This window comes from Pezoporus flaviventris, unplaced genomic scaffold (assembly GCF_033815535.1).
Source record: "Pezoporus flaviventris isolate CSIRO_AGI_PZ_B2104156 unplaced genomic scaffold, CSIRO_AGI_Pfla_v1 ptg000054l, whole genome shotgun sequence".
NCBI lineage: Eukaryota > Metazoa > Chordata > Aves > Psittaciformes > Psittacidae > Pezoporus > Pezoporus flaviventris.
In genome coordinates, this window is record NW_026892602.1 from 72513 (window position 1) to 95474 (window position 22962).

Genomic DNA, 22962 nt, shown 5'->3' on the forward strand with positions numbered 1-22962 from the left:
TTCATGCTCATAGAGGCTCCTCAGGTTTCTATCCAACAAGTAGAGGGTAATGAAGATGCATCTGCAGATCCATTCTCCCTTGAGTCCTGCACACTCAGCTGGTGCCACCAAGCTCAGTCCAAGGGTGACACTGAGCACTGAGATGGGATGAGGAGCCCCCACACCCTGTATCTAACCTTCTTATCTCCACAGCCAGTTTGTTCAGCTTCTGTGAGATTAGTAAGGCTTTCCTTGGGCACACCAAGGCTTGGGCGCATCAGGAGACTGGCTGAGTTGGGGTGATGGAGTCTCCCAGTGGAGTAAGTGAGGGTTGTGTGGTCACATGGAGAGCATTCCTGCATCCTCACATGGATTTGTAACCCTTCCCTATGAAACACAGCACAGCGACATTTTCAGAGGAGGCACTGTGGCCGTGAACTGCAGAAACAACTGAAGCTGAGGTGTCACCCTCTTCTTCCTCCCCATGGGGCTGGACTGTGCTCCAGGGTCGCTGGGGACCTGCCAGAAGCTCCCATCAGTGCCCTAGTGGAAGCATCAGCCCCACGTGCCAAGGGCAGGAGGAGCAGCAGAAGCAGGCAGGGAGCAGGCAGGGAACAGGCAGGGAGCAGGCAGGGAGCAGGCAGGGAGCAGGCAGAGAGCAGGACGAGCAAGAGGAGCAGGAGGAGCTGGCAGGGAGCCGGCAGCCCCGTGGGTTCACCCGGGGAGCACCGTGCATGGGGAAGTGCGCAACGCCAGCACACAGCAGAGGGACACCAAGGCACCAGGAAGCTCCTAAATCCACATGCCCGCTCTGCCGGTACCTCCGAGCAGCGCCCTCGGGTCACGAAGAGCCCCTGGGCACCTCAGGACTTCATGGCATGTCCCCCAAGGCCAGTCCTTCGTCCCTCCCCGTTCCTCCTCCCCTGTCTGCAAGCGCCAGCCCCTTGCAGTTCTCCCCTCCCCTGTAGGCCTTGGCTGGACCTGCGTAAAAAATATCAAAAGGCTGTTTTGCTTGGAGACGTCCGGAGGATCCCGGCCATGGGGAGCAGCAGCACCAGGCTTGTGCTGTTGACGCTGTCACTGCTCCTGCAGCCCGCGTCCCAGTTCTGGCTCTTCAACGTTCTCTTTCCACCCACCACCACCCCAGAAGCTCCCCCGACCAACAGCACGCCACCCGTGGTACTTGGTAAGGTCACACTGGCATGGGCACCACATGGGGTATGGGTGGGCACCCCCAGACCCAGCAGTGACACTGGCATGCCAGCGGCTCAGTGGCTCTTGGGTGAGGGGGCCCTTTGCAGCCTGGAGTGGGAGCCATCAAGGAGAGGTGACACATGGCTCCCAGGTCCCCTCCAGTCCACCGGGCTGGGGATGCAGGGCTGGCTATGCTTGCCCAGAAGTAGGAGGACAAGCCAAGCACCTCAGAAAGCCAGTGGGGCTCTAATATCTCAAAGCTGGCCCAGAATGTGTTTTAGGGCTTGCTTGGTTCTAGGGGGACTCTGCTAGCAGTGGGATGGAGGCTGCAGCACACCCTCATCTGCTGCTTCCCTTGGCTGCTGCTGCCAGTGCATCCACCACCCCTTGCTCCCCAAATCTCACCCCATCCAATGTCACCCACCACCCCTGGCAATGGTTAACTGAAGGGCATCCATCTCTCATCCCACCCACTGTCCACCCTGCCCAGCGGATGGTGTAGAGGAGGTTGAGCCAGGAGGTGAAAGGAGAGGCTGGGGCATCACCTCGAGGAGGTGGAAGCAGCAGCACCAGCTGGTCCCTCTGTCTTGCACGGCTCTGCCTTTGTTTGCCCTTTGTGCCATCACTGGGGACAGGACCTGGGGTTTTGCCATGAAACCTCTGCTGAGCAGAGTCGAGGTTTTTACTCTTTTTTAATTTGAATCGAGCTGAGTTTCCCCTTTAAAAGGAGAAGAGAAAAAGCAGAACAGCCCTGCTGCAATGCTGAAGGCTGATCCTGCCGACTGCCCTCCAAGAGGCACCAGAGAGCCGGGGACAGTGTCTGGAGCCCTCATGTCCTGAGGCGGGTCCTGTTCAGCCATGGATACCTGGATGGCTGCCACCAGGGACCTATTCTCAGGGTGATCTGTGATGGTCGGAGCATCACTCCATGCCCCTACTGCCTCCTTGAGCCCCTGCCCCATGCTCAGCTGTGTCTGGCTGCCCCACGTGCCGCTCAGCATCCGTACGTAGCCCATCCCCCTGGAGCGGGTGTCCCAGAAGCCCCCAGTGCCCTTGGGATCACCGATAACCCCTCTGCCCACACAGGAACTCCCTTAATAATTACCTAATGTCCTCTGGAAGGGGAAGCAGAGCCCAGGCTGTGTGCCAGGGCCGGGGGTGGTGGCTGTGCACCCTTGGGAGCCATCAGACCAGTTTGTCATCCCACTCTTCTCTCTGGCCAGGGAGCTACCCTCTGCCCACTCCTGGCCTGGGATCTCCTGTGCCAGGGTCCACTGGTCAGCCTGATCCCCAGCCATGTGCTTTGAAGTCAGGATTATACCCTCCCTGTATCCCTGAGGAGATGACACAGAGGTGAGGAAGCTGTGAAGCAGGTTGAGGGAAGCAACTTCTACATCTCCTTCCCCTTTCGCATGGGACAAGGGTTTCAGAGCCTGCAGCCATGCCCCTGTACCCCTTGGCCATGAATGTGCCACACTGTGAGCGCCAGGGTGAGATGGGAGAAAAGCTCCAGGATGCCTTTGCACCCCAAAACACCAGCAGCTGTAGATCTCTGGGTGTAGGGACACTCAAGGCTGTTGGGGACCATCCTGCTCAGGCGAGGGATGCCACTCACCTGCATCCTTCAGCCCCAACACCAGGCAGCATGGCTTCTACTCCACCATGCTTCTGGGGTTTCAAAGCCACAGCAAAGCCTGAGTGTGGGTCCAAGAGCAGCACAGGGCAGGCATCTACAGGGATTTTAGGCCATGAAGCAGCTTGTGGTGTCCCTGGGAGAGGCATCTTACATGGGTCATCTGTCAGACAGTGTCTGCAGCAGCAGTGAAGGTCCACCCCATCCCCAGCTATGCACTGCTGGCCAGTTCTCAGACCTGCTGGGGCCATGGGAGTCACCACAGGGCGCTCCCAGCCCACCAGTCCCTTGCAGTCCTTTTACCTCACGTCCTCTTCATCAGGGCCAGCGCTGGCACCAGGAGCCAGCTCTTGGTTCATGCACACCAGCTGGGAATGCTTTCCATGGTGTCTGCCCCTGGCACAGGCACATATATTGGGGTGGCACTGGGATGCGTGTCCCATCCCTGCTGGGAACCACAATGAAGCTCCCTGAGGCAGACCAAATACCTGGGTGATAGTCACCCTCCATTGAGAGAGCACAGGTTACACACATCAAGCTGTGAACTTGCTTGAAGCCACACTGTATTTACCACACACTATTTGCACTAATTCCCACTGGATACGGTTCCACTCAGCACCAAACCACTTCAGAGACCTTGTGCAGCCTGCATGGAGGGTTTAAAGTTCAGAAAAACAGTGTGTGGGCCTCAGGAGCCAGCACCAGCGTGACTTTCACCTCCCTGGGGACTCTGTTCACCTCGAGCTGTGCTGCCACCCCAGGACACAGTGCTGGAGATGTGGCAGAGCTGGGCAGCCCCACGCAGCACTGACTCATTCCCCAGGCTACAGCTGGGAAAGGAGATCGAAATCCAGCCAGGCAGGGGCAATAATCCAAGACGCTTTGTGCTGGTGGCAATTGGCACATTTGGACCAAGGGCAGCAGCTCTGGGGGTCACAGTGTGGGAAAGGCAGCTCAAGGAGTCCCTGAGGATGTGTTTTAGTGTCCATTCCATGCTCAGCTGCATCTTGGGTCTGAACACCCTCACTCCCACCCAGAGCAGGACATTCTCTAGGGATGCTGCTCCAGCCCAGGTATCCCCAGGCAGCATCCCCATGGAAGTCCTTCCTGGGGCAGGGAGAAGTGGGATGGGGTCTGTAGCTGTCTCTGCTCTCCTCCTGCGGTGCCTCCAGTGCCCGGGTGTCTCGGGAACCAGCTGGAAGCGAAGCTGGACAAGCCAGATGTGGTGAACTGGATGTGCTACCGCAAAACCGAGGACTATTTCACCATCTGGCTCAACCTCAACACCTTCCTGCCAGTGGGAGTTGATTGCTGGATCGATAACACCAGGTAATGCTCACCCCTATCCCAAGAGCTCCCAGGGAAATGACCTACCAGGGATCTCCCTTCCCTCTCCTCCCCTGCTGGCCATGACCTAGCACACATAGAAACCCATGGGAACACCAGGATTGTTTGGGAACAAGCTGGCTGGCTCCTGCTCCAAGTGCCCAGACCTTTCCCGTGACATGTGCTCATGCCCAGCACAATGGGGATGCTGCCACCCTGCCTGGACACAGAGTGAGAGGTCTGCTGCAGTCTACTCCATCAGAACCTCCTGTCCTGAGATGCCAGGCCATCAGCATGGATGCTGGTTTAGAAACAGTTGTCCAGGTCCAAGCTGCCACCAGTGATGTCCACCTCAGCCCCATGTCATAAATCAGAGAGTGGTTGGGGTTGGAAACGACCCAAAACTCACCCAGTTCCAACCCCTGCCACTGGCAGGGACACCTTCCACTAGAGCAGGTTGCTCCAAGCCACATCCAGCCTGGCCTTGAACACTGCCAGGGATGGGGCAGCCACAGCTTCTCTGGGTTACCTGTGCCAGGGCCTCACCACCTCCACAGTAAAGAACTTCTGCCTTACATGTAACCTGAACTTCCCCCATTTCTGTTTAAGCCCATTACCCCTTGTCTTATCACCACAGTCCCTTATGAAGAGTCCTTCCCCAGCATCCTTACAGCCCCCCTTCAGATACTGGAAGGCTGCTATGAGGTCTCCACGCAGCCTTCTCTTCTCCAGGCTGAACAGCTTCAACTTTCTCAGCCTGTCTTCATACAGGAGGTGCTCCTGCCCTGCCGGGGATGTGGCTCTTCTACTACTTTCTGCCCTGTCCCCTCAGGGTGGTGTACAACCGAACCTCTCGGAAAATGTCCAATGCCCCGGGGGTGCACATCCGCGTGCCTGGCTTTGGCAAGACCTATTCTGTGGAATACTTGGATCAGAGCAAGCTGGCAGGTGAGAGGAGGAGAGTCCCATGGTGTCCAGGGATCTCACATGCTCCCTGCCCTTATAGAGAGACCAGTGCACATGCAAGTGAGGGACACTGGCCTCCGGGACACACTCCCTTCGAGTGCTGGCAGGGACCGTGCATCACTGACCCCAGTGCATGTGGGGCCACCACCTCTGGCTGGAGCCACCAAGCTACAGGTCTTAAGAGAGAACACTGTGGCCATGATCACAGCCAGGGCGGAGAAAATCAACAGAACACAGACCTCATTCCCACCTTTCTCTCTGCCCATAGGTTACCTGCACACCCTGGTGCAGAACCTGGTGAACAATGGCTATGTGAGGGACCAGACGGTTCGAGCAGCTCCTTATGACTGGAGGGTTGGGCCCCGTGAGTCTGGGTTTTGGGGAGGGAAGCAGGGTGGCTGTCATGGGCTGGGTGAGCTGCTGGTAGGGGGAAACCCCTGGGCAGTAGTTGATGCCGGTGACAGTGGGTGCTCTCATGTGAATGCTTGGTGGCATGTATGGCCACTGCACAGACACATCTGCCTGGTCAGGGTTCCTAGGGCCAGCCCTAGAACCCTGTGGCCATAAATAAGGTGGCCAAGAGCTGATGTCTCTCTTGTCGACAGAGGAGCAGCCTGAATACTTCCAGAACCTGAAAGCACTCATCGAGGAGATGCATGATGAGTACCAGCGCCGCGTCTTCCTCATCGCACACAGCATGGGCAACCTGAACATTCTCTACTTCCTGCTGCAGCAGACGCAAGCCTGGAAAGACCAGTACATTGGGGGCTTCATCTCCCTGGGTGCCCCATGGGGAGGGTCTGTCAAGCCCCTCCGTGTCCTGGCATCTGGTGGGTGACTGTTTGCAGCCACTTCTTGATTTTCTTTTCCTCCTGCACAAACGGAAGGGTGGTGGTGGGCAGGAAGGGACACAGTGGTGGTGAGGGGTACACGGCTGAAGGGTCTGTGGAGGCAGTATTTGTGCTCTGGTGCTGATACTGCTGCATCCTGCAGTGAAGAAGGCACCATGGAGGTTCCTACCACAGCTCCAGCAGCAGCAGAGTGGCCCAGGGCACACTCTAGAGCTTGCTCTGGTTTCCATGTTTGGAGTTGGTGGGGTTTTGTGTATGGAAAAATGCTGGGTCCACCTGCAGCCTGGCTATATCCTTCCTTCTGCACAGTTCTTGCCAGACATCCTGCAGCACAGCCTGCACCATGCAGCATGGGCTAGGGGTGCCAAAGCACCCATCCACAAACCTTGGGGCTACAGCAGCAGCGCAGGTCATGCTTGTCCCCATCCCACCGCCTCCCTAGGCATCAGCACCACCTCCGTCCATGCAGAACAGTGAGGTTGCTGGACTTTTGCTGCAAACCCTGCATCTCTTCTGCAGTAGAGGACATGGAGGCCATCCCCCATAGACTTTGCTATCTTCAGGCTTCAGTCTCCCTTTGCCATCTTCAGGCTTCAATCTCCCTTTGCCCAGTTCCTCTTTAGCCTGTTTGCAGCCCAGAAAGCCACAGCCACTTGCCTAATGCTGACAACCCAGAATATCTCCAGGTCACAAGCTGAGCCTCCAAAAATGCATGGGGTTAAAAATCACGTGCTTGAAGAGTTATCATCTGGCCCCCTGCATCACCCTTAAGTCACCTCCTCATATTTTTCTCTGTTGGCACAAGGTCCAGAGGTAATCTGGGATTGTTGTGTGGTTTTAGGACTCCAGACATAGCAACAAAGCGAAGGCTTGCAGGAGACGTGCACATTGGCCACCTACTATCAGCACCTTCCCCAGGCTCAGCTCTCTCCTGTCCCTGCAGGCAGGTGTGGAGGTGCCGGGGTTGAAGGGAATGTCCAGGGCTGGGTTGGTCAGGGCCATCACAAGTCCAGGTTTGTCTACACTCAGCCCCTCCAACAGCTAGAGATGTGATGCCAGATAAGATTTGGAAGGTTACTCTGGATATCTGCAGCCAGAGGGGTGAGGAGGGTGCTCAGTAGGGAAAGATCTGAGGTGGAGTCATACTCCAGACCAGGAGATGGATGTGAGCCACAGATGGATGGGCTAATCCCAACACAGCCCCACAAGGAGCTGCATTTGTGAGGATACCTTTCAGTGCTATTGCTGACAAGCCCCTGTGTGTCCTGCAGGTGACAATCAGGGCATCCCACTCATGTCCAACATCAAGCTGCGTGAAGAGCAGCGAATGACCACCACCAGCCCCTGGATGTTCCCAACGAATTTGGCCTGGCCCGAGACCCATGTTTTCATCTCCACGCCCTCCTACAATTACACTTACCAGGACTACAAACGCTTCTTCACCGATGTCAACTTGGAGGATGGCTGGTACATGTGGGAGGACATGAAGGACTTGCTGAAGGACTTGCCCCCTCCCGGGGTGGACACATATTGCCTCTACGGCACAGGCTACCCCACTGTGGAGACTTACATATATGATGAGCATTTCCCTTATGAGGACCCTGTGGACATGATCTATGGTGATGGGGATGACACCGTCAACACACGCAGTTCGGAGTTGTGCAAGCGATGGCGTGACCAGCAAAAGCAGAAGGTGCATGTCAAGGAGCTGCAAGGCGTTGACCACCTCAACATGGTCTTCAGCAACCTGACGCTCAGCTCCATCAATGAAATCCTGCTGGGGAAAGCACAGAAGCAGGGGGAGCCAGTGGAGCTGAGATCCAGGCCAGAGGCCAGGAAACTGGGGAAGATCCTACCTGAGCACAAAGTCCTTAAGGAGCCCAAAAAGAACTGAAAGGAATGAGGGACAGCTTCTCTCCATGCTGGTAGCCACCACAAGCTGTCATGCAGGGGGGCAAAGGACTTGGAGCTGAATTTGGAAGGAAAAGGAGCAAGACCTACAGCTCAAGTGGATGGGCTGGCACCCACTTCCACTCTGAGTGGGGTTTTTTTTTTGGGGGGGGGGGAATGACAATTAATTATACTACAGAGGCTTGTCACTTCCCACTAGTGGGTGGATAATTAACCGCACTGCCAGCTCATCCCACTTGTAAATTACATTGTATGCAAAAAACCTCATCGCTAGCAAGCCATGTTTAGGCACTTTGGAGGCTGTGGAGCACACGGGGCTGTAGCCTCTGCTCATGTGGGACAGATCATCTTGCATAAGAGCAGGCTGTGCTTACCACGGTGGTCACGGAGATGGCATGAGGGTGTTACAGCAGGTATAGCCTTCAAGAACAGCTCTGCCAGCCACTGCATGCAGTCAGGCGCCCTGGGCAAGACCGGCTCAGAATCAGCATATTGCCAAAATAATAAATATACTTTGCTTCTGAGCCTGCCTGGTCCTTACCTGTTGGGTGGGTGACACCATCCAGCAGCCAACACTGAGCAGTCGCTGGCACCCCAGGAGCCAGGGCTTTGGGAAAAGCCATGTGCTTGGCAATGAAGCTGGGATTGGTGATGTGAGAGGACTGGCAGCATGATTGGGGTGACAAGTGGTTGGGGTTGGTGACATGACCAGGGTGATGATGTGACTTGGGATGGTGACAGAAAGAGGGTTGATGACGCAGCCAAGTTTGGTGACACAACCACGGCAGGGCATGCATCCGTGGTGGGGATGCACCTGGGCTGGGGATACAGCTGGGATGCACCCCGAGGCCCCGTTACGGAGCGCAGCGGCCCGCGCGGCTTCGTGCCGTGCCCGGCTCCTCCCCACTCCGTACCGCTGAGCCCGGGGCGAGGCCGGGCGGGCCGCAGAGCGGCGCCGAGGGGCGGGGCTCTCCGCAAGCGCTGCGCTGCTATTGGCTCTTTCTCCCCTGGCGCGGCGCCGATTGGCGGGAGGCGGCGCTTGCCCGGGGCGGCGGCGCGGGTTGTGGTGGTGTCGCGCCGGAGGCCATGGTGCTGGACCCGGCGGCGACTGCGGGGCTTGGTGGCAGTGCGGCACCCACCCTGGCCGCCCGCCATGGCCCACCGCTCTGCTCCTGCCCGTCCCCGCCGACACCATCACCTGCGCTCCGTTGCCCGCGGGGAACCCGGCGTCTGTCGGAAACCGGGGCCGTGATGCAGAGGAGCGAAGGCGCGGGGATGCGCGGGGGTCTGCGCGCCGCCGCGTCCCTGCCCCATATCGCGCGGGGTCGCGGGGAGGAGGGCGGCGGGCGGCGGAGCCCCTGCCTGCTCGTAGCGCTGCGGCCGTGCAATGTGGAGGCGGAGCGGGAGCGGTTCTTCCGCGCCAGCTTCGCTTATGACCCGCAGTTCGAGTACGCCGAGCCCGTGCCCGCCGCTGTACTGGATAAGTACGCGGCCGCTTCTGATCGCTTCGTGGCTCAGGTAAGGCGGGGACGACGCGGGGAGCTGCCCGCCCCCGGTGCCCGCGGGGGACGAGCGACACGGTGCTGCGCGGGAGGGGAAGGAGGAGGAGAAGGGACCGGCCCCTGTTCCCCGACTTCCTCCCGCCACGTGCTGTGAAGGTGTGGGTACCCTTCTTTTTGGGTGATACCATGGGGAATGGGTCACGTTGGGACCGCTCATGGCTGGTCCGTAAGCCATGTGGAACCCCATTGCCCGCCTTCCCTCTCGGCTCTCACCTCTGACATCCTGCCTGCAGCGCCCTCCGTGATTTATTAAACTCCAGATGTCAAACCTGCCTGCGGGAACCGTGGTGAACGTACATGGTGCCGCCAGCACCACGCCTAGCCTGGCTCGTGCTAATGTATGCACGGCGGTGGTTAGGAGCTGGTGCTCCATCAAGGGCTCCTCGCTGGTGTTTGATTTGTGTTTTTGTTTGGCACTTGTTGCTGTAGAAATAACAGCTGAGAAGCTGGAGCACGTGGGTGACCACGTGGGAAACAGTCCTTATCCTGAAGATTAAGTCTGGCTTGTTCTCTGGAAGTCCTGAAAGTTGACCAGTGGAGTGGCATCCTTACAGCATCACCAAATGTTGTCAGTAATGGTAACAGTTGATGTAGACTCTCTTAAGGAGGCTGTGTTATTTTGCTTAACTGTACCTGTTGCTCGTACGCTACTGAAATAGTCCTGACAGGCTCTCTGCTACAGGTAAGTAGTGCTGTGTGGATGTAGGGTGCAGACAGCACTGGGAGCACGCAGGCACGACCGATCCAGATGCTCTGTCTGCACACGAGCCTTTCATAGGTGCAGGCAGGGAATGAAACTGCTCCATCCCTTCACTCTGTGCTTGGGGCATACCCCAGAACCAATTCAGTCCTCGGACAGGGCATCCCACCTCTGCAAGAGCATCCTTTCCACCACACAGACCTATTTTAGTTGTGTATGTAGGAGCAGGTATAAAACCTCTTACCCTGAGTTCATTTTTGCACCCCAGAAGCGTTTGTTTCCACCTCCAAGTTGGAGCTTACATCTGGTTTCATGTAACAACTGCTTCACCAATTTATTTATTGTGATTTTTTTGGTATTTACTTATTTTTCCATTACTTCCCACATATCTGCCTGAATTATTATGCAGATAATTGAGGCTCTTCCTATAGCCAGGTTTCTAAGCACTTAGTATTTCCAGTGCATCTTCCCTGGGTAAACTGTTGTCAGTGGTGCTGTGGCAGGGGAGATGCTCTCACCCCCATCAAGACCTTGGTGGCTTCTCAGTGTTTTCTTCCTGCATTTAAGTGCTTTTCACTCTCTGAGTAATACAGTAAAATGAGTTGTTTAGAGCTATTTCTCCACTTGCTTTATCTTTTTGACTTACAGTGTAGTAAAAGATGAAGTTAAATGTTCCTAACCAGTATAAGCAGTCTTACTCTGAATCTGAAACCCTTTGCAAGAGATGTAGTGTTGAGTTTCTACCAGTGTTTTTCCAAGTTCTCCACTGACAGTGCCATGGGACAGTTCTCATGTTGCTGTTCCTTTGCTTGTACCCTGCAGTGACCTCCTTCCAGTCTCTTTTATTTTGGGAAACTTTTTGCCTTGCCAGCTATTATCTATAAACTGCTTTTATTTAAAAAAAAACTGCATTAATTATGGAGCTTAAATAAATGAGACATTTTGCTAAGCCAGCATCCTTGGACAAGAGCTGTGGGGACAACACAAGAGAGACATGGAGTTGTTGAGCAAATCCAGAGGAGGCCACAGAGATGCTGCGAGGGCTGGAACAGCTCTGCTCTGGAGACAGGCTGAGAGAGCTGGGCTGATTCAGCCTGCTGAAGAGAAGGCTCCTTAAGGGGAGACCTTACAGCAGCTCCAGTGCCTAAAGGCGCTACAAGAAACCTGGAAGGGGGCTTTGGACAAGGGCCTGTAGGGACAGGACAAGGGGGAATGGCTTTAACCTGACAGAGGGGAAATTGAGATGAGCTCTTAGGCAGAAGTTCTTCCCTGTGAGGGTGCTGAGGCCCTGGCACAGGTTGCCCAGAGAAGCTGTGGCTGCCCCATCCCTGGCAGCGTTCAAGGCCAGGTTGGATAGAGCTTGGAGCAACCTGGTCTAGTGGAAGGTGTCCCTGTCCATGGCAGGGGTTGGAACTGGGTGAGCTTTAAGGGCCCTTCCAACCCAAACCATTCTATGATTCTATGATTCTATGAAACCAACACCCTCTTCCAGCTTACTGCTCCACCACTTCCTTTACACATGCCTCGTGGTGGGGGGCAGGAATAAACCAGGAGGATTTTTCTAGCCCCATGGTGGGCGTTCATCACCATAGAAATCACATCCCTGGTTTGTCATGGGATCATGAGCAGCACCAGCCCAAAACTGGAGCTGGAGGATTTATGCCACTGCGTATGGTGGGTATGTGATTTCAGGCTGCCCAGGGGGATGCTCTGTGCCTCTCAGAATGCTAAACTTGAGATCTTAGGAATTTTGCTCATTAGGACAAGCTGGAGTTCTTTGGTCCTCCTACTCCTGGGCACCAGCTGTACTGGGTTTCTCTTGGCTCAGTGCTTTACAGAGCAAGGAGTCTCAGCAGAGGTGGGAGGAAGAAATGATCCTTTTTCTGCAGCTGTCAGCAGCAGGTACCTTGTGATGCTGCAAAAACCATCCTGAATATTCAGTGAATGAAATAAAACACCCAGATCAAAAATCCCCCCAACAAAACCAACAGTAAAAACCTCAGCAACTGGAGAACCTGCACAACTTCTCACACAGTAAGTGACTGGAGAATAAAAACCAGCTGTGCAGAGAAGACTGTTCAGGGAAGGAGAATCAGGGGTGGAGGAGGCTGTTCACCAGGTGCAGACCATGAAGCCCCTCTAACATGGCGTTGGATGGTTTGAGTGCTGGAGGTGGTGCTGAGCACCCATCTTCTGATCCTGGGAGATCTTAGAGATGAAGGAGGGGATGGGACCTCTTCTGCAGGGCTCCAGGTGCTGCCTGGAGCCCATATGAGAGCAAAGGGGGGTCACAAACTGTGTAGACAAGGGTGTTAGTGACATGATTTAGTGGTGGCTTTGGCAGTGCTGGGGAACAGTTGGACTTGATGATTTGAAAGATCTTTTCCAGTCTGGTTGATTCTGTGACTTGATGATTCTGTGCTCAGCAGGAGGAAGGTAAATAGGCACCATTCAGGAGCAGCAGCCTTGGCCTGGGAAGCTCAGCAGCAGCTCAGCCAGGTTTACAGATTCAATAAAACTGCTAGAAAAACTCCAGGAGTGGTTCAAAGTCATCATTGTCTGCTTTGGAATATGTATGAGTAGGATGGAGAAAGTAATTGCTTAAAAATATCTACAATGAAAACTCTCTTTTGGGGAAGGAAACGTGCTGTTAAATGCTCTTATTTTATAGACGCTTCATAAATGATAATGCTAATAAAATAGCACGTGCTGCTTCTAACCAAGGTGAGAAAGCTGTTGGTGTGCAGCAGGCTGTTTGTGCCCAGAACCCTGTCTGAAGAGGCGGAGGCAGTATTGCTGCTGGGCTTGCAGTCCAGCCCTGCAGTGAGAAATGATCTAATTGATTAACCTGATCTAGTTGAAGGTGTCCCTCTTCACTGCATGAGATTGGACTAGGTGAGCTTTTAAGGTCTCTTCCAACCCGAACTGTTCTATGACTATGAAACTCTTGGAGTAAAAAGCAAGCTGGTAAGCTGGACCTCTTTGTGCAAGCACTAGGATTGGAAAGGAGAACTGAAAGCAGAAAAGTTGAAGATAATTCTGGCTTTAGCCTCCTGAAGCAGCGTGCTGTGACAATGCTCTTTCACTTCTGCTTTGCCCTGTTCCTATACCAGATGCTTGCAAGGGTGATAAAAAGCAGCAAGCGTATCCTGTGGGTCATGCCGATTGCACTGAGTGTCAATCTGTCCTGGTGGCCACATACAACTGGCTCAGTCTCCTTGGGTCTTTAGATACTGCAGAACCACTTCAGAGTGGGATTATGTCTGCTGGGTTTTATGGCATGTGGGATTCTAAAATGTGTTTATAAACAGAAGGGTGTTTGCACTGATATTTTCTTTCTCTGTGCAACAGGCAATCAGGATCATTCGTGCTGTCTTGGAGAAGTATGGGACCTACGAGTGCTTTGAAGTTGCCACAGGCGGGAGGCTGCTGAGCAAGTGCCAGATCTGGTCTGTGATCCGAAAGTACATGCAGAAGGAGGGCTGTGTGGGAGAGGTAATCTGTGTCCCTGCTTCATTGCTTGTAAAATACAAATACTTAGTTTCTGGTAAAAAGGACTCATTAAGAAGAAATGTTTCAGGTACAAAGAGGTAATCTTTCTTCTGTCATGGTGACCTTTCCATGTTGGCTATGTTTGTTCTGCCCTGGTGCTAGGACATGAGTGCTGGCTCCCCATCTATTTCCCTTGATTTTTTTACTTTATGTCCCTTTTATGCTTGAGAAGTAGAGAGAGGAGCTGCTGCTTGTCTGCATGGCCATGCAAGGAGCCTTTTGCTGCTTGCATGCGGTATCAATTTCCATCAGGAAATCTCCTGCTGTTAGGAATGGTATGGCAAACATCTTCAACAGCTGCCTTCATTGACGTAGCCAAAAGCAAAGCCAGGGAAGAGATTTCCTGTGGGCTGTGCTGGATAATGGTACTTTGAAACTCCACACTTTGGTTTTAAGGCTGGGAAATACATGGGCACATTTGACAGTAGCAATGTGGGATGGAGCATGGGGAGAAGTTCAGCATCTCTTCATCTGGTTTCTCAGTGACCCCAGCAGCATTCAGTGTGGGATGTTCTGCAGCTTTGGTTAAGGGGCATTTTTTCCCCCTTCTGCCAGCAAGGTGTGAGCAAAACACTTCCACCATCCTGGATTCAAGCACTGAGGACTTCTGAACCTGACTTTGCTTTCTTTGGCTCCTGGCGTTCCCTTCAGCTGTTGGCCACAGGGCAGGAGGCCACAAAGTGCTGACTGGCATGGGAGTTTCCTCACCACTGCCTTGTGACCAGGCTGTTCTTCCTAGCTCTGATTTTTCACCTCCATTTCCAAACAGGGTCATTCACAAGCATTTCCCTAAAGCACCAACTTGCTTGGTGCTACCCAGCATATTTCATGCAGGAGGGAACAGTTCCTGAGGTCCCACCTGGCCAGGGGACATTCCTCTAGCAGCCTCCTTGGTTTGCCTTGATACCTCCTGGGAGTGGCCCTAGGATGTGAATTGAGCACCTCGGTCCTCCTGAGCCTTTGCTTAGGACAGAAGGATTTCTGCAAATCTTTTCCTATAATGCCCCATTCCTGGCAGTGTTTAAGGCCAGGTTGGATGGGGCTTGCAGCAACCTGCGCTAGTGGAAGGTGTCCCTGCCCATGGCAAGGGATGGAACTGGATGAGCTTTAAGGTCCCTTCCAACCCAAGCCATTCTGTGATTCTATGATTCTAATTCAGCTGCCTTTTAGTACCTGGAACCAGTTCCAGTACCCAGCCTAGCAGCTGGCCAGTCTTACTTAACAGATCTGCGCTTATGACTTGCTTGTTGTGGTCTGTCTCTCCCTTGATTTTATTGACTAAATTCAGCTATTCCCCTCTTCTCAATTAGTCTAACCCAAATTATGCTTTGGCTGGGCAGAAAGACAACTTTTTCCTTACATGTTCATGTACATGTTCCAGCCCTGTGTAACTTTCCCTTTGCTCAAAGGAGTGCGGTGTTCAGTAATTACATTTGCACATCAACATGTGAGATCTGTGGCTATTTTATCCAGAATTTTTGATAAGAGCTTTTAAAAACTTTAAAGCATTGATTTATTTATTGTTACCCAGGAATTTTGCTGAGCTGCTCTGGGGCAGGGAATAGGGAAGGGTTTTATGTGCTTTTGGTATAGCAATGTTGGCCAAGTTCGTTCCTTGTACTGGACAAAAACTTGCTGCAATTTCTGCATCACTGACGATTTAACACCCTGCTGGGGAGCGGGGTGGTTCAGATGTGTATTCCCCACTCCACACCTCTATCTATGGTTCTTGATTTCCACCTGCTGTGCCCCAGGCTGTTCACTTCCTTGATGTGTACTAATTGTGATGGCTTTCTTCAGATGAAGGAGAAACTCTAGCAGTGGTGGTTCTGTTAGCCCCAGACTGACCCCCTGATGTGCCAGCCACTTGCAGGCAGCGTAGCCACAATGGAGACACTCACTCACTGCAGGCAGCATGGCCGTATTGGTGACATTCATTCAATATAGGCAGTGTGGTTTGTCCAGTGACACTTACTCTCTGGTGAACACACTGCAGGCAGAGTGCACATACTGGTGACACTGCAGGCATAGTGGAAGCAGTGTGACACTAAATCACTGCATGCAGCATGGCTGCACTGGTGACACTCACGGCAGGCAGTATGGCCGCATTGGTGACACTGCGTCTGCACTGCTGACACTCACTGCAGGCAGCGAAGCCACACTGGTGGCATTCATTAAGTTCAGGAAGCATGGCTGCGCTGGTGACACTCACTCACTGCAGGCATTGTGGCTGCACTGAGGACACTCACTCATTGCAAGCAGCGTGGCCACACTGGTAAGACTCACTGCTGGCAGTGAGGCTGCAGTGTTGATACTCACTCAATGCAGACAGTGTGGCTGCGCTGGTGACACTCACTGCAGGCAGAGTGGCTGCACTCATGAGATTCACTCACTTCGGCAATTTAGCTGCACTGGTGACACACTCTGCAGGTGGTATGGCTGCCCTAGTGACGCTCACTCATTATAGGCAGCGTCGCCGCTCTGGTGACACTCTCTGCAGGCAATATGGTCAGGCTGGTGACACTTACTCACTGTAGGCAGTGTGCCTGCGCTCGTGACATTCGGACACTGTGGCTGCACTGGTGACACACACTCACTGCAGGAAACATGGCTACACTGGTGACTCTCAGTCACTGCGACGCTAGCTCCCTGCAGGAAACATGGCTGCACTTGTGACATTCACTCACTTCTGGCACTATGTCTGCACTGGAGACACTCAGTGTAGGCAGTGTGGCTGCACTGGTTACACTCATTTGCTGCAGGCATCATGGCAGGGCTGGTGACACTCACTCCCTGCAGGCAGTGTTCCTGCACTGGTGACATTCACTAAGTTCGGGCAGCATGGCTGCACTGTTGACACTCACTGCAGGCAGCGTGGTTGGGCTGGTGACACTCAGTTCAGGCAGCTGCCTTTTGTCCCCAGCGTCCATCAGGGGATGGCAGGATCCCACTTACTAGCACTGCAGGCAGTGTGCTCCTGAGTAAGTATTTGCACAGTTATTAACTTGGCACCTTCAAGAGCTTTTTTATTGGGTCCAAGGTGCAGATCCTGAAGCTCTTCTGCTTTTCTCTGGCTCAGAACTGTTCTGGCGCTGCCGGAGCTCAGAGGTCTCCATATGGATTTTGGGGAGCGAGCTGGCAGCTTGCAGCAGAGAAACTCCTGACCCCATTGGTAAGTGCTGTGTGGCAATCTCTGGGGTTGTGAAGTATTGTTACTTCAGTAGTGGTAGCTGGCATCATCTTGGATCCCATCATGGGTGCCCCTCCACCTTCAAGCTGCTCAGTGCTGGAGCTTTCCTGGCATGCGAGTTCCTGAGCAGTTCCAGGGAGCTGGGGTAAGGCAGGAGCCTGTGCCCTGGTGCCATCAGCAGTCTTCCATCTGGGAGCAAGCTTTTTCTCCATTGTGTCCACAAAACCTGAGCAGAAGCTTTGTGGACCATGAGAATGTGCTGGGGGAACCTGCATAGCTCACAAGAGGTCACAAATGCGGAGAGCTGCTCATTGCTGCTCCAGGAATAAGACTTTGGATGAAGTCACAGACCCTGTTGTAACAGCATCTGCAAAGCTGGGGAGTCCCAAGATAAGGCAAGTGTTGCTGCTCAGTGAGTGGATGGGTGGCTCCAGCTGGAGAAGGGCTGTGGGCTGTGTCACAGGAGTGTGCAAAGCTGTGGAGAGTCCCTTCCCATCTCTTCTGATGGCTGGCTCTGCATGGGGGGACTGTTGGCACCTCTGTTTAGTGAGAAAAATATATACTTCATTGCCAAAAACGGGAAAAAGATAAAAGAACACAAGCCAGTACCCCAGAACATCACCATAGAATCACAGAATGGTTTGGGTTGGAAAGGACCTTAAGATCATCCAATGCCATGGGCAGGGACACCTTCCACTAGACAAGGTTGCCCAAGGCCCCATCCAGCCTGGCCTTGAACACTGCCAGTGATGGGGCATTATAGAAAGAGATTTGCAGAAATGCCTTCTGTCCTAAGCGAAGGCTCAGGAGAACAAAAATGCCTAATTCACATTCAAGGCCAGGTTGGACAGGCCTTGGAGCAACCTGGTCTAGTGGCAGGGGGTTGGAACTGGATGATCCTTGAGGTTCCTTCCAACCCAAACCAGACTGGGATTCCATGATTCTTTGTTTAAAGGTTTAAAGTCTGGCCCCTGCCTCTCACCTCCTGCATCCCAGGATTTCAGCCTCCACTAGTTGGCAGTTGGGATGGCCATGTCAGATATCCAGGATTGTATTACCGTCACATGGAGCTGACCTATGAGATGGGAATTGGTTAAAGTCATACCAAAACCTGGCCCCTTCCTGCCTCCTTAATTCTGCTTGTGGTGAAGCTAAAACCTTTCCTGCCTGTCATTGCTGACAACAGAAGCTGCTGCTGTTTCCAGAAGTTTTCTCCCCACCAAAAAACCCCATGAAAACTCATGAGGCTGGTCGTGATGATCTTGCTGGCAATGAAACCGGTTTTACTCTGCATCAGTTCCCTGCCTCAGTTTATCTCAGGTCAGCAAGGTCCATGGCGAAACATGGGAGAAGGCAGCAAAACTGCATCTTTACGTGTTTTGTCCTCCTCACTGGAGCAGAAACAGAGCTCAAGAGTGCACACAACTCCTGAGTGAACTGGCAAGTCTTTTCTCAGAGATGGAGGGATTGTACTTCATGCTGGTGTATTTTAATACAGCTAAGAAACTGCACTGTAAGGATTTGATGCCAGTTTTTCTGTCTGGTGGTATGCTCTGTTCTGCTGCACCTCAGTTTTCATGAGCAGCTTGGCATAATAATAAATACGAGTTAAAGCAATCAATCAACTCAGTCTCCTCATTTTTGTTTTACAATGCAAAGAATTGTTCTGTAGCAATGTGTGTGCACGTTTTCATTTTGAAAGATGTCAGCTGTGCAATAATAGATGGGGTTTAGAGTTAATGTGTATGTGGGGGATGAGTTTTGAGATGAAATTGTTACGTCCTGAGCAAACCTTGAATGTGGGAGCTCCCGGGCTGCCTCCTCTTGCTGATGTTGTGGCTTTCAGTTGCTGCAGGTCTAAAGTTGGATGATCAGAAAGTGCTGCTTGGCTGGCACATTACCTCCTGTTAACACAGAACAGCTGTCTTGTCTCCATCACTTTCCAAAATAGTTGATATTTCTTTATAAAGATACTCACCAGTCCTCTGCATGCATTGCCTGTCCCTGCAGTGGGCGCATGCGGATCCTTCTGCGAGGCTGGGCTGGTGTGAATCTGTCCTCAGTGCTCCTGTTGTGGAGCCTTGAAAGGGAGAATCCACAGGAGAGTCCATGAAAATGAAGCTGGAGCCTTCGTTCCCTCATGGGGTATTTACTGGGGGTCTAGAGGTTGGACCCACAACAAAGCAGGTGCTGTTGGTTGTTTTGGTGTCTGACTTTACTGAGCGATCCAACTGCTAGTGGGGATGGAGGAGTGGGACCAGGCAGGTCTCAAGGATGGCCATCAGTGTGGACATAAAACAATGGGGAGCCGATAGGAATGAGCTGGGGGTGGGAGGGGGAATACTGGAGGCAGAGTTGCTGGAGGAGGCTGTAAAGAGGTAAAGGAGTTATTTCATCCATGTGTGGGATCATCTTTTTCCTCTCAGTGACCTCCCTGCCTGCTCCTGCTGCCTGTGGTTTCTTTGAGGAGCTGCAGCACAAGCTGGTGATGGTGCAGCAGTGCTGGACACACTGTTAGTGACTTTTTCTTATCATCCACCCCCATCAGCTTCTGCTTAGAGCCAAGACCCCACTGAGCATCTCCTCCTGCAGCAGTGCTGATGGAGGTTGCCTCTTTCTTCTGCAGGTGGTGGTGCAGCTCACTGATGACCTCCTGTCCCAGGCGGTGATGATGGTGGAGGACAGCCGGCCAACGCTGGCCATCAATCTGGCTGGGGCCCGGCAGCACTGGCTGGAGGGGATGCTGCGCCATGAGATCGGTCAGCAGTACAGTGGCTGTGGGTGATGGGCAGAGCAGGGGCAATGCTGGGAGCATTCTCTGGCTGGTAACGGCCTGGGGGCTGTGGGGACTATGGACATGGTGGTACCCCCTGGGTCTTTGCAGGAGGCATCCTGGAGGCAGGTTTTGGAAAGGTGTGAGGCCACTGGGTCCTTCTCTGCATGCAGGGCCAGGGGGTGTCAAGCACCCACCTGTGTACCCATGTGCCTGCCCGGGCTGCAGAGCAAGCAGACATCCCATGGTAGCGTCTCCAGCCAGGACTGGAACCAGTACCCATGGATGTGACTTGGCAAAGGGTGTTGCGAGTTGAGATTTTTGGAGGCTGTGGCCATTGGTGCTCACTCCCACCCTCCTCCCCAGGCACCCACTACATCCGGGGGGTGAACAACACCCACCAGCCCTGGCACAGCTCTGAGGGCCGCAAGCAGTACAGCCTGAAGCCTGCCAACCCCACGGAGGAAGGCTTGGCCAGCTTGCACAGCGTCCTCTTCCGCAAGCAGCCCTTCCTGTGGCGGGCAGCCCTGCTCTACTACACCATCGAGCGCGCCAGCCGCCTCTCCTTCTCCGCCCTCTTCCAGGACCTGGAGCAGTATGTCCAGGATGCTGGCATCCGGTGGGAATACTGTGTGCGGGCAAAGAGGGGCCAGACCGACACCTCACAACCAGGTAATGCTCAGGACCGGGGGGGCGGATGTATGTGCAAAGCTTTTGGGGTTTGGAAGGGATTTTATATTCTTTTTAGAAGTAAAAACAGTGATGGGTTTGTTTTGCACCTGGGTGGGTTGGGCATCGCTGGTTCTGTGGCCATGGCCCCATTGGAAAGGGTGGCTCTGCCCAACCCACATCACTTCCCATTCCCATCAGGTGGTTCCAGTCTGATGGGAGTGACTCACACAAGGAGGCAGCAGCCAAAAGAGAGATAAAATGAGCATTTCTGGACACAATTTAAATTCTTGCAGTGGCTTACCATGAAAAAAAATAGTAAAGGTAAAAAAACTGGTGAAAATTGGAATGGTAAATGGAAAAATATGTTAAGGAGGAAGATGTAATGACAGCTTTTAGCATCTAAAGTTATGACGTGCTTAAGGTTATTAAGCTTTCTTCTTGATGTTTGTTTTGATGGGGGCGGGGGGGGCTTTAATGGCTGCTTTCTAGGGAATACAGATTGGAAGTGACACAAAGCTGACCGGGGGTAAAGTAATAGGGCAGGCAGGCTGCAAAGAAAAATGACAAGTAATTGGGAGGAAAGGTGAAAACATCCCAGGGAGACGTTTGGGGCTCTCACTGCTTCTGGCTGCCTCCTTGGTCACCGGAGCTGCTCCCCAGTGCTCAACCTTTGGGACCCAGCAGTCCTGGCCATGGACCAGCAACACGTGAGCTCTGGTGCACTCATATCACCCCAGCCCAGTGCCATTGCTCTGGTTACAGTGGTCAGCAGGCGTTGGGGTGAGTGGAGGGTGGTGTGGACCCAGGCTCCTGCTCCCTGGCCTCTCCCGCTTTTCCAGGCTGTTTCAGTAAGGACCAGGTCTACCTGGACGGGATTCTCCGCATCCTGCGCCATCGGCAGACCATTGACTTCCCATTGCTGGCTGCACTTGGAAAGGTAACAGCCAGGGGGAAAGTGGGAAACACCAGTCACAGAGCCCTGTCCCAGCCTATGGAGACAGGCTGAGAGAGCTGGGCTGGTTCAGCCTGCTGAAGAGAAGGCTCCTTAAGGACGGATCTTAGAGCAGCTCCAGTGCCAAAAGGGGCTACAAGAAACCTGGAGACGGGCTTTGGACAAGGGCCTGTAGGGACAGGACAAGGGGGAATGGCTTTAACCTGAGAGAGGGGAAATTGAGATGAGCTCTTAGGCAGAAGTTCTTCCCTGTGCGGGTGGTGAGGCCCTGGCACAGGTTGCCCAGAGAAGCTGTGGCTGCCCCATCCCTGGTGGGCTGCGGGGCTGGGACAGACACCTTCCTTGGGATGGTTTGGGATGAGTTGTGGGGGGCTAACCCCACCTCCCTGCTTCCCATCAGGTCTCTTATGAAGATGTGAATCGGCTGAAGAAATTTGGGGTGCTGGAGAAAGCCCGCATCCCTCATTTCATGCAGGACCTGGAGCGGTACATGAAGCAGCTGGACCACATCATCACCACCAACTGCCTAAATGAGGAGGAGCTGCAGCAGCTGCTGCCTGACTGAGGAGCAGCAAACCCCCAAAGCCGGCACTCCAAGGGTGTAACTGCTGGGATTTATGTGATATGTATTAGGACTGGAGCCTGGAGGAGCGGGCAGAGCCTGGGCCTCCCCCTGCACCAAGATGGCCACTGTGCATGTTCTGCTGTGTAGGGTAGCTCTGGTGTGGTTCGTGTTGATGTGTCGTGTCCCCCACACTGTCCCCCTCTGCACTTGCGGGGACAGCTGTGTGGTTCCACATGGCTCTGGGGATCTGGAGAAGAGGGTTCAGAGGGAGCAAGGGCAAAGCTGCAGCATCTGCTGGCACCCGAGATGAGTCTACGTGGGGCAGTTGTAGTGGTGGGGTATGTCCTTAAGGTACATGGGGTGCTCCCAGTAGAGTGGGGGGCACCTACTAAGGGCTTGGGTCTCTAGGCTGTGCTGGCAGGGAATAAGGGCTGGCCCATACCAACTGATAACCCTGTGCATGTGTTTCCCCTCCCTATTCCTTCCCTCGTGCAGCAGAAAGGACTTTAACCTCTCCAAATCCCTGCTCTCCACCACAGGTATTTGCCCACCATTAACCATCGTCCTGCAGCCACTGCCTGGCTCTGAGGACTCGGGGTGGGCATTGGACTTGTTGTTAGGAAAAAGCATGTAATAAAACTGATGTCGTGGAAACACCGAGTGGACAATAGGTCATGGCAAAGCTGCACAGCCCCAAACTGCTGTGTCAGGAGCTGGATGGGTTCACCAGAGTGCGTAAAACAAGTTGGCAGGGACATGTATAAACCACAGCAGGCAAATGCAGAAGCTGCCCGTGCGCTGCTCCTGATCTCTAACATATGATCTCTACTGCAGTTGTGCCACCCATAAGAGGGCCCTTTCTTTATAAAACAAAAAAAAAAACCAGATTTGGTTTTAGCTTCTTGTCACCTTTCATCCCACTGAGCTCCTGCAAAGGGAGCCCAGGCTACTTTGTGGCTCCAGGAAGCCCAGGCTCAATCACAAAAGCTCCAGGTTTGACTACAAGCCCACCTCAAAGCACCTCCAGCTGCCTCACACCACAGGTCTTGCAGGGGAGCTGCAGCCCCTCTGCAAGGTGCAGATGTTGTGGTAGCACACAGCAAGCTTGGGAAGGGATAAGATCACTTATACTGGAG

The 22962-nt window shown here is 53.6% G+C and overlaps 2 protein-coding genes across 3 annotated transcripts; both read left to right on the forward strand.

Moving 5' to 3' along the window:
* Positions 1-924: 924 nt before the first annotated feature.
* On the forward strand, positions 925-8384 carry LCAT (lecithin-cholesterol acyltransferase). The gene is made up of 6 exons (XM_061468855.1): positions 925-1165; positions 3979-4135; positions 4965-5080; positions 5367-5462; positions 5704-5928; positions 7221-8384. The coding sequence occupies exons 1-6, from the start codon at positions 1018-1020 to the stop codon at positions 7841-7843; spliced, it is 1365 nt and encodes a 454-aa protein (XP_061324839.1). The 5' UTR covers positions 925-1017; the 3' UTR covers positions 7844-8384.
* Positions 8385-8910: 526 nt separating this feature from the next.
* On the forward strand, positions 8911-22480 carry MATCAP1 (microtubule associated tyrosine carboxypeptidase 1). 2 transcript variants are annotated; one of them, XM_061468891.1, is made up of 7 exons: positions 8911-9378; positions 13474-13617; positions 16754-16846; positions 19491-19623; positions 20004-20309; positions 21149-21246; positions 21662-22480. In XM_061468891.1, exons 1-7 carry the CDS (start codon positions 8947-8949, stop codon positions 21824-21826), a joined length of 1371 nt encoding a protein of 456 aa, XP_061324875.1. In that variant the 5' UTR covers positions 8911-8946; the 3' UTR covers positions 21827-22480. The 2 variants fall into 2 exon arrangements, with proteins under 2 accessions (XP_061324875.1, XP_061324876.1); XM_061468892.1 differs by lacking the exon at positions 16754-16846.
* Positions 22481-22962: the final 482 nt, after the last annotated feature.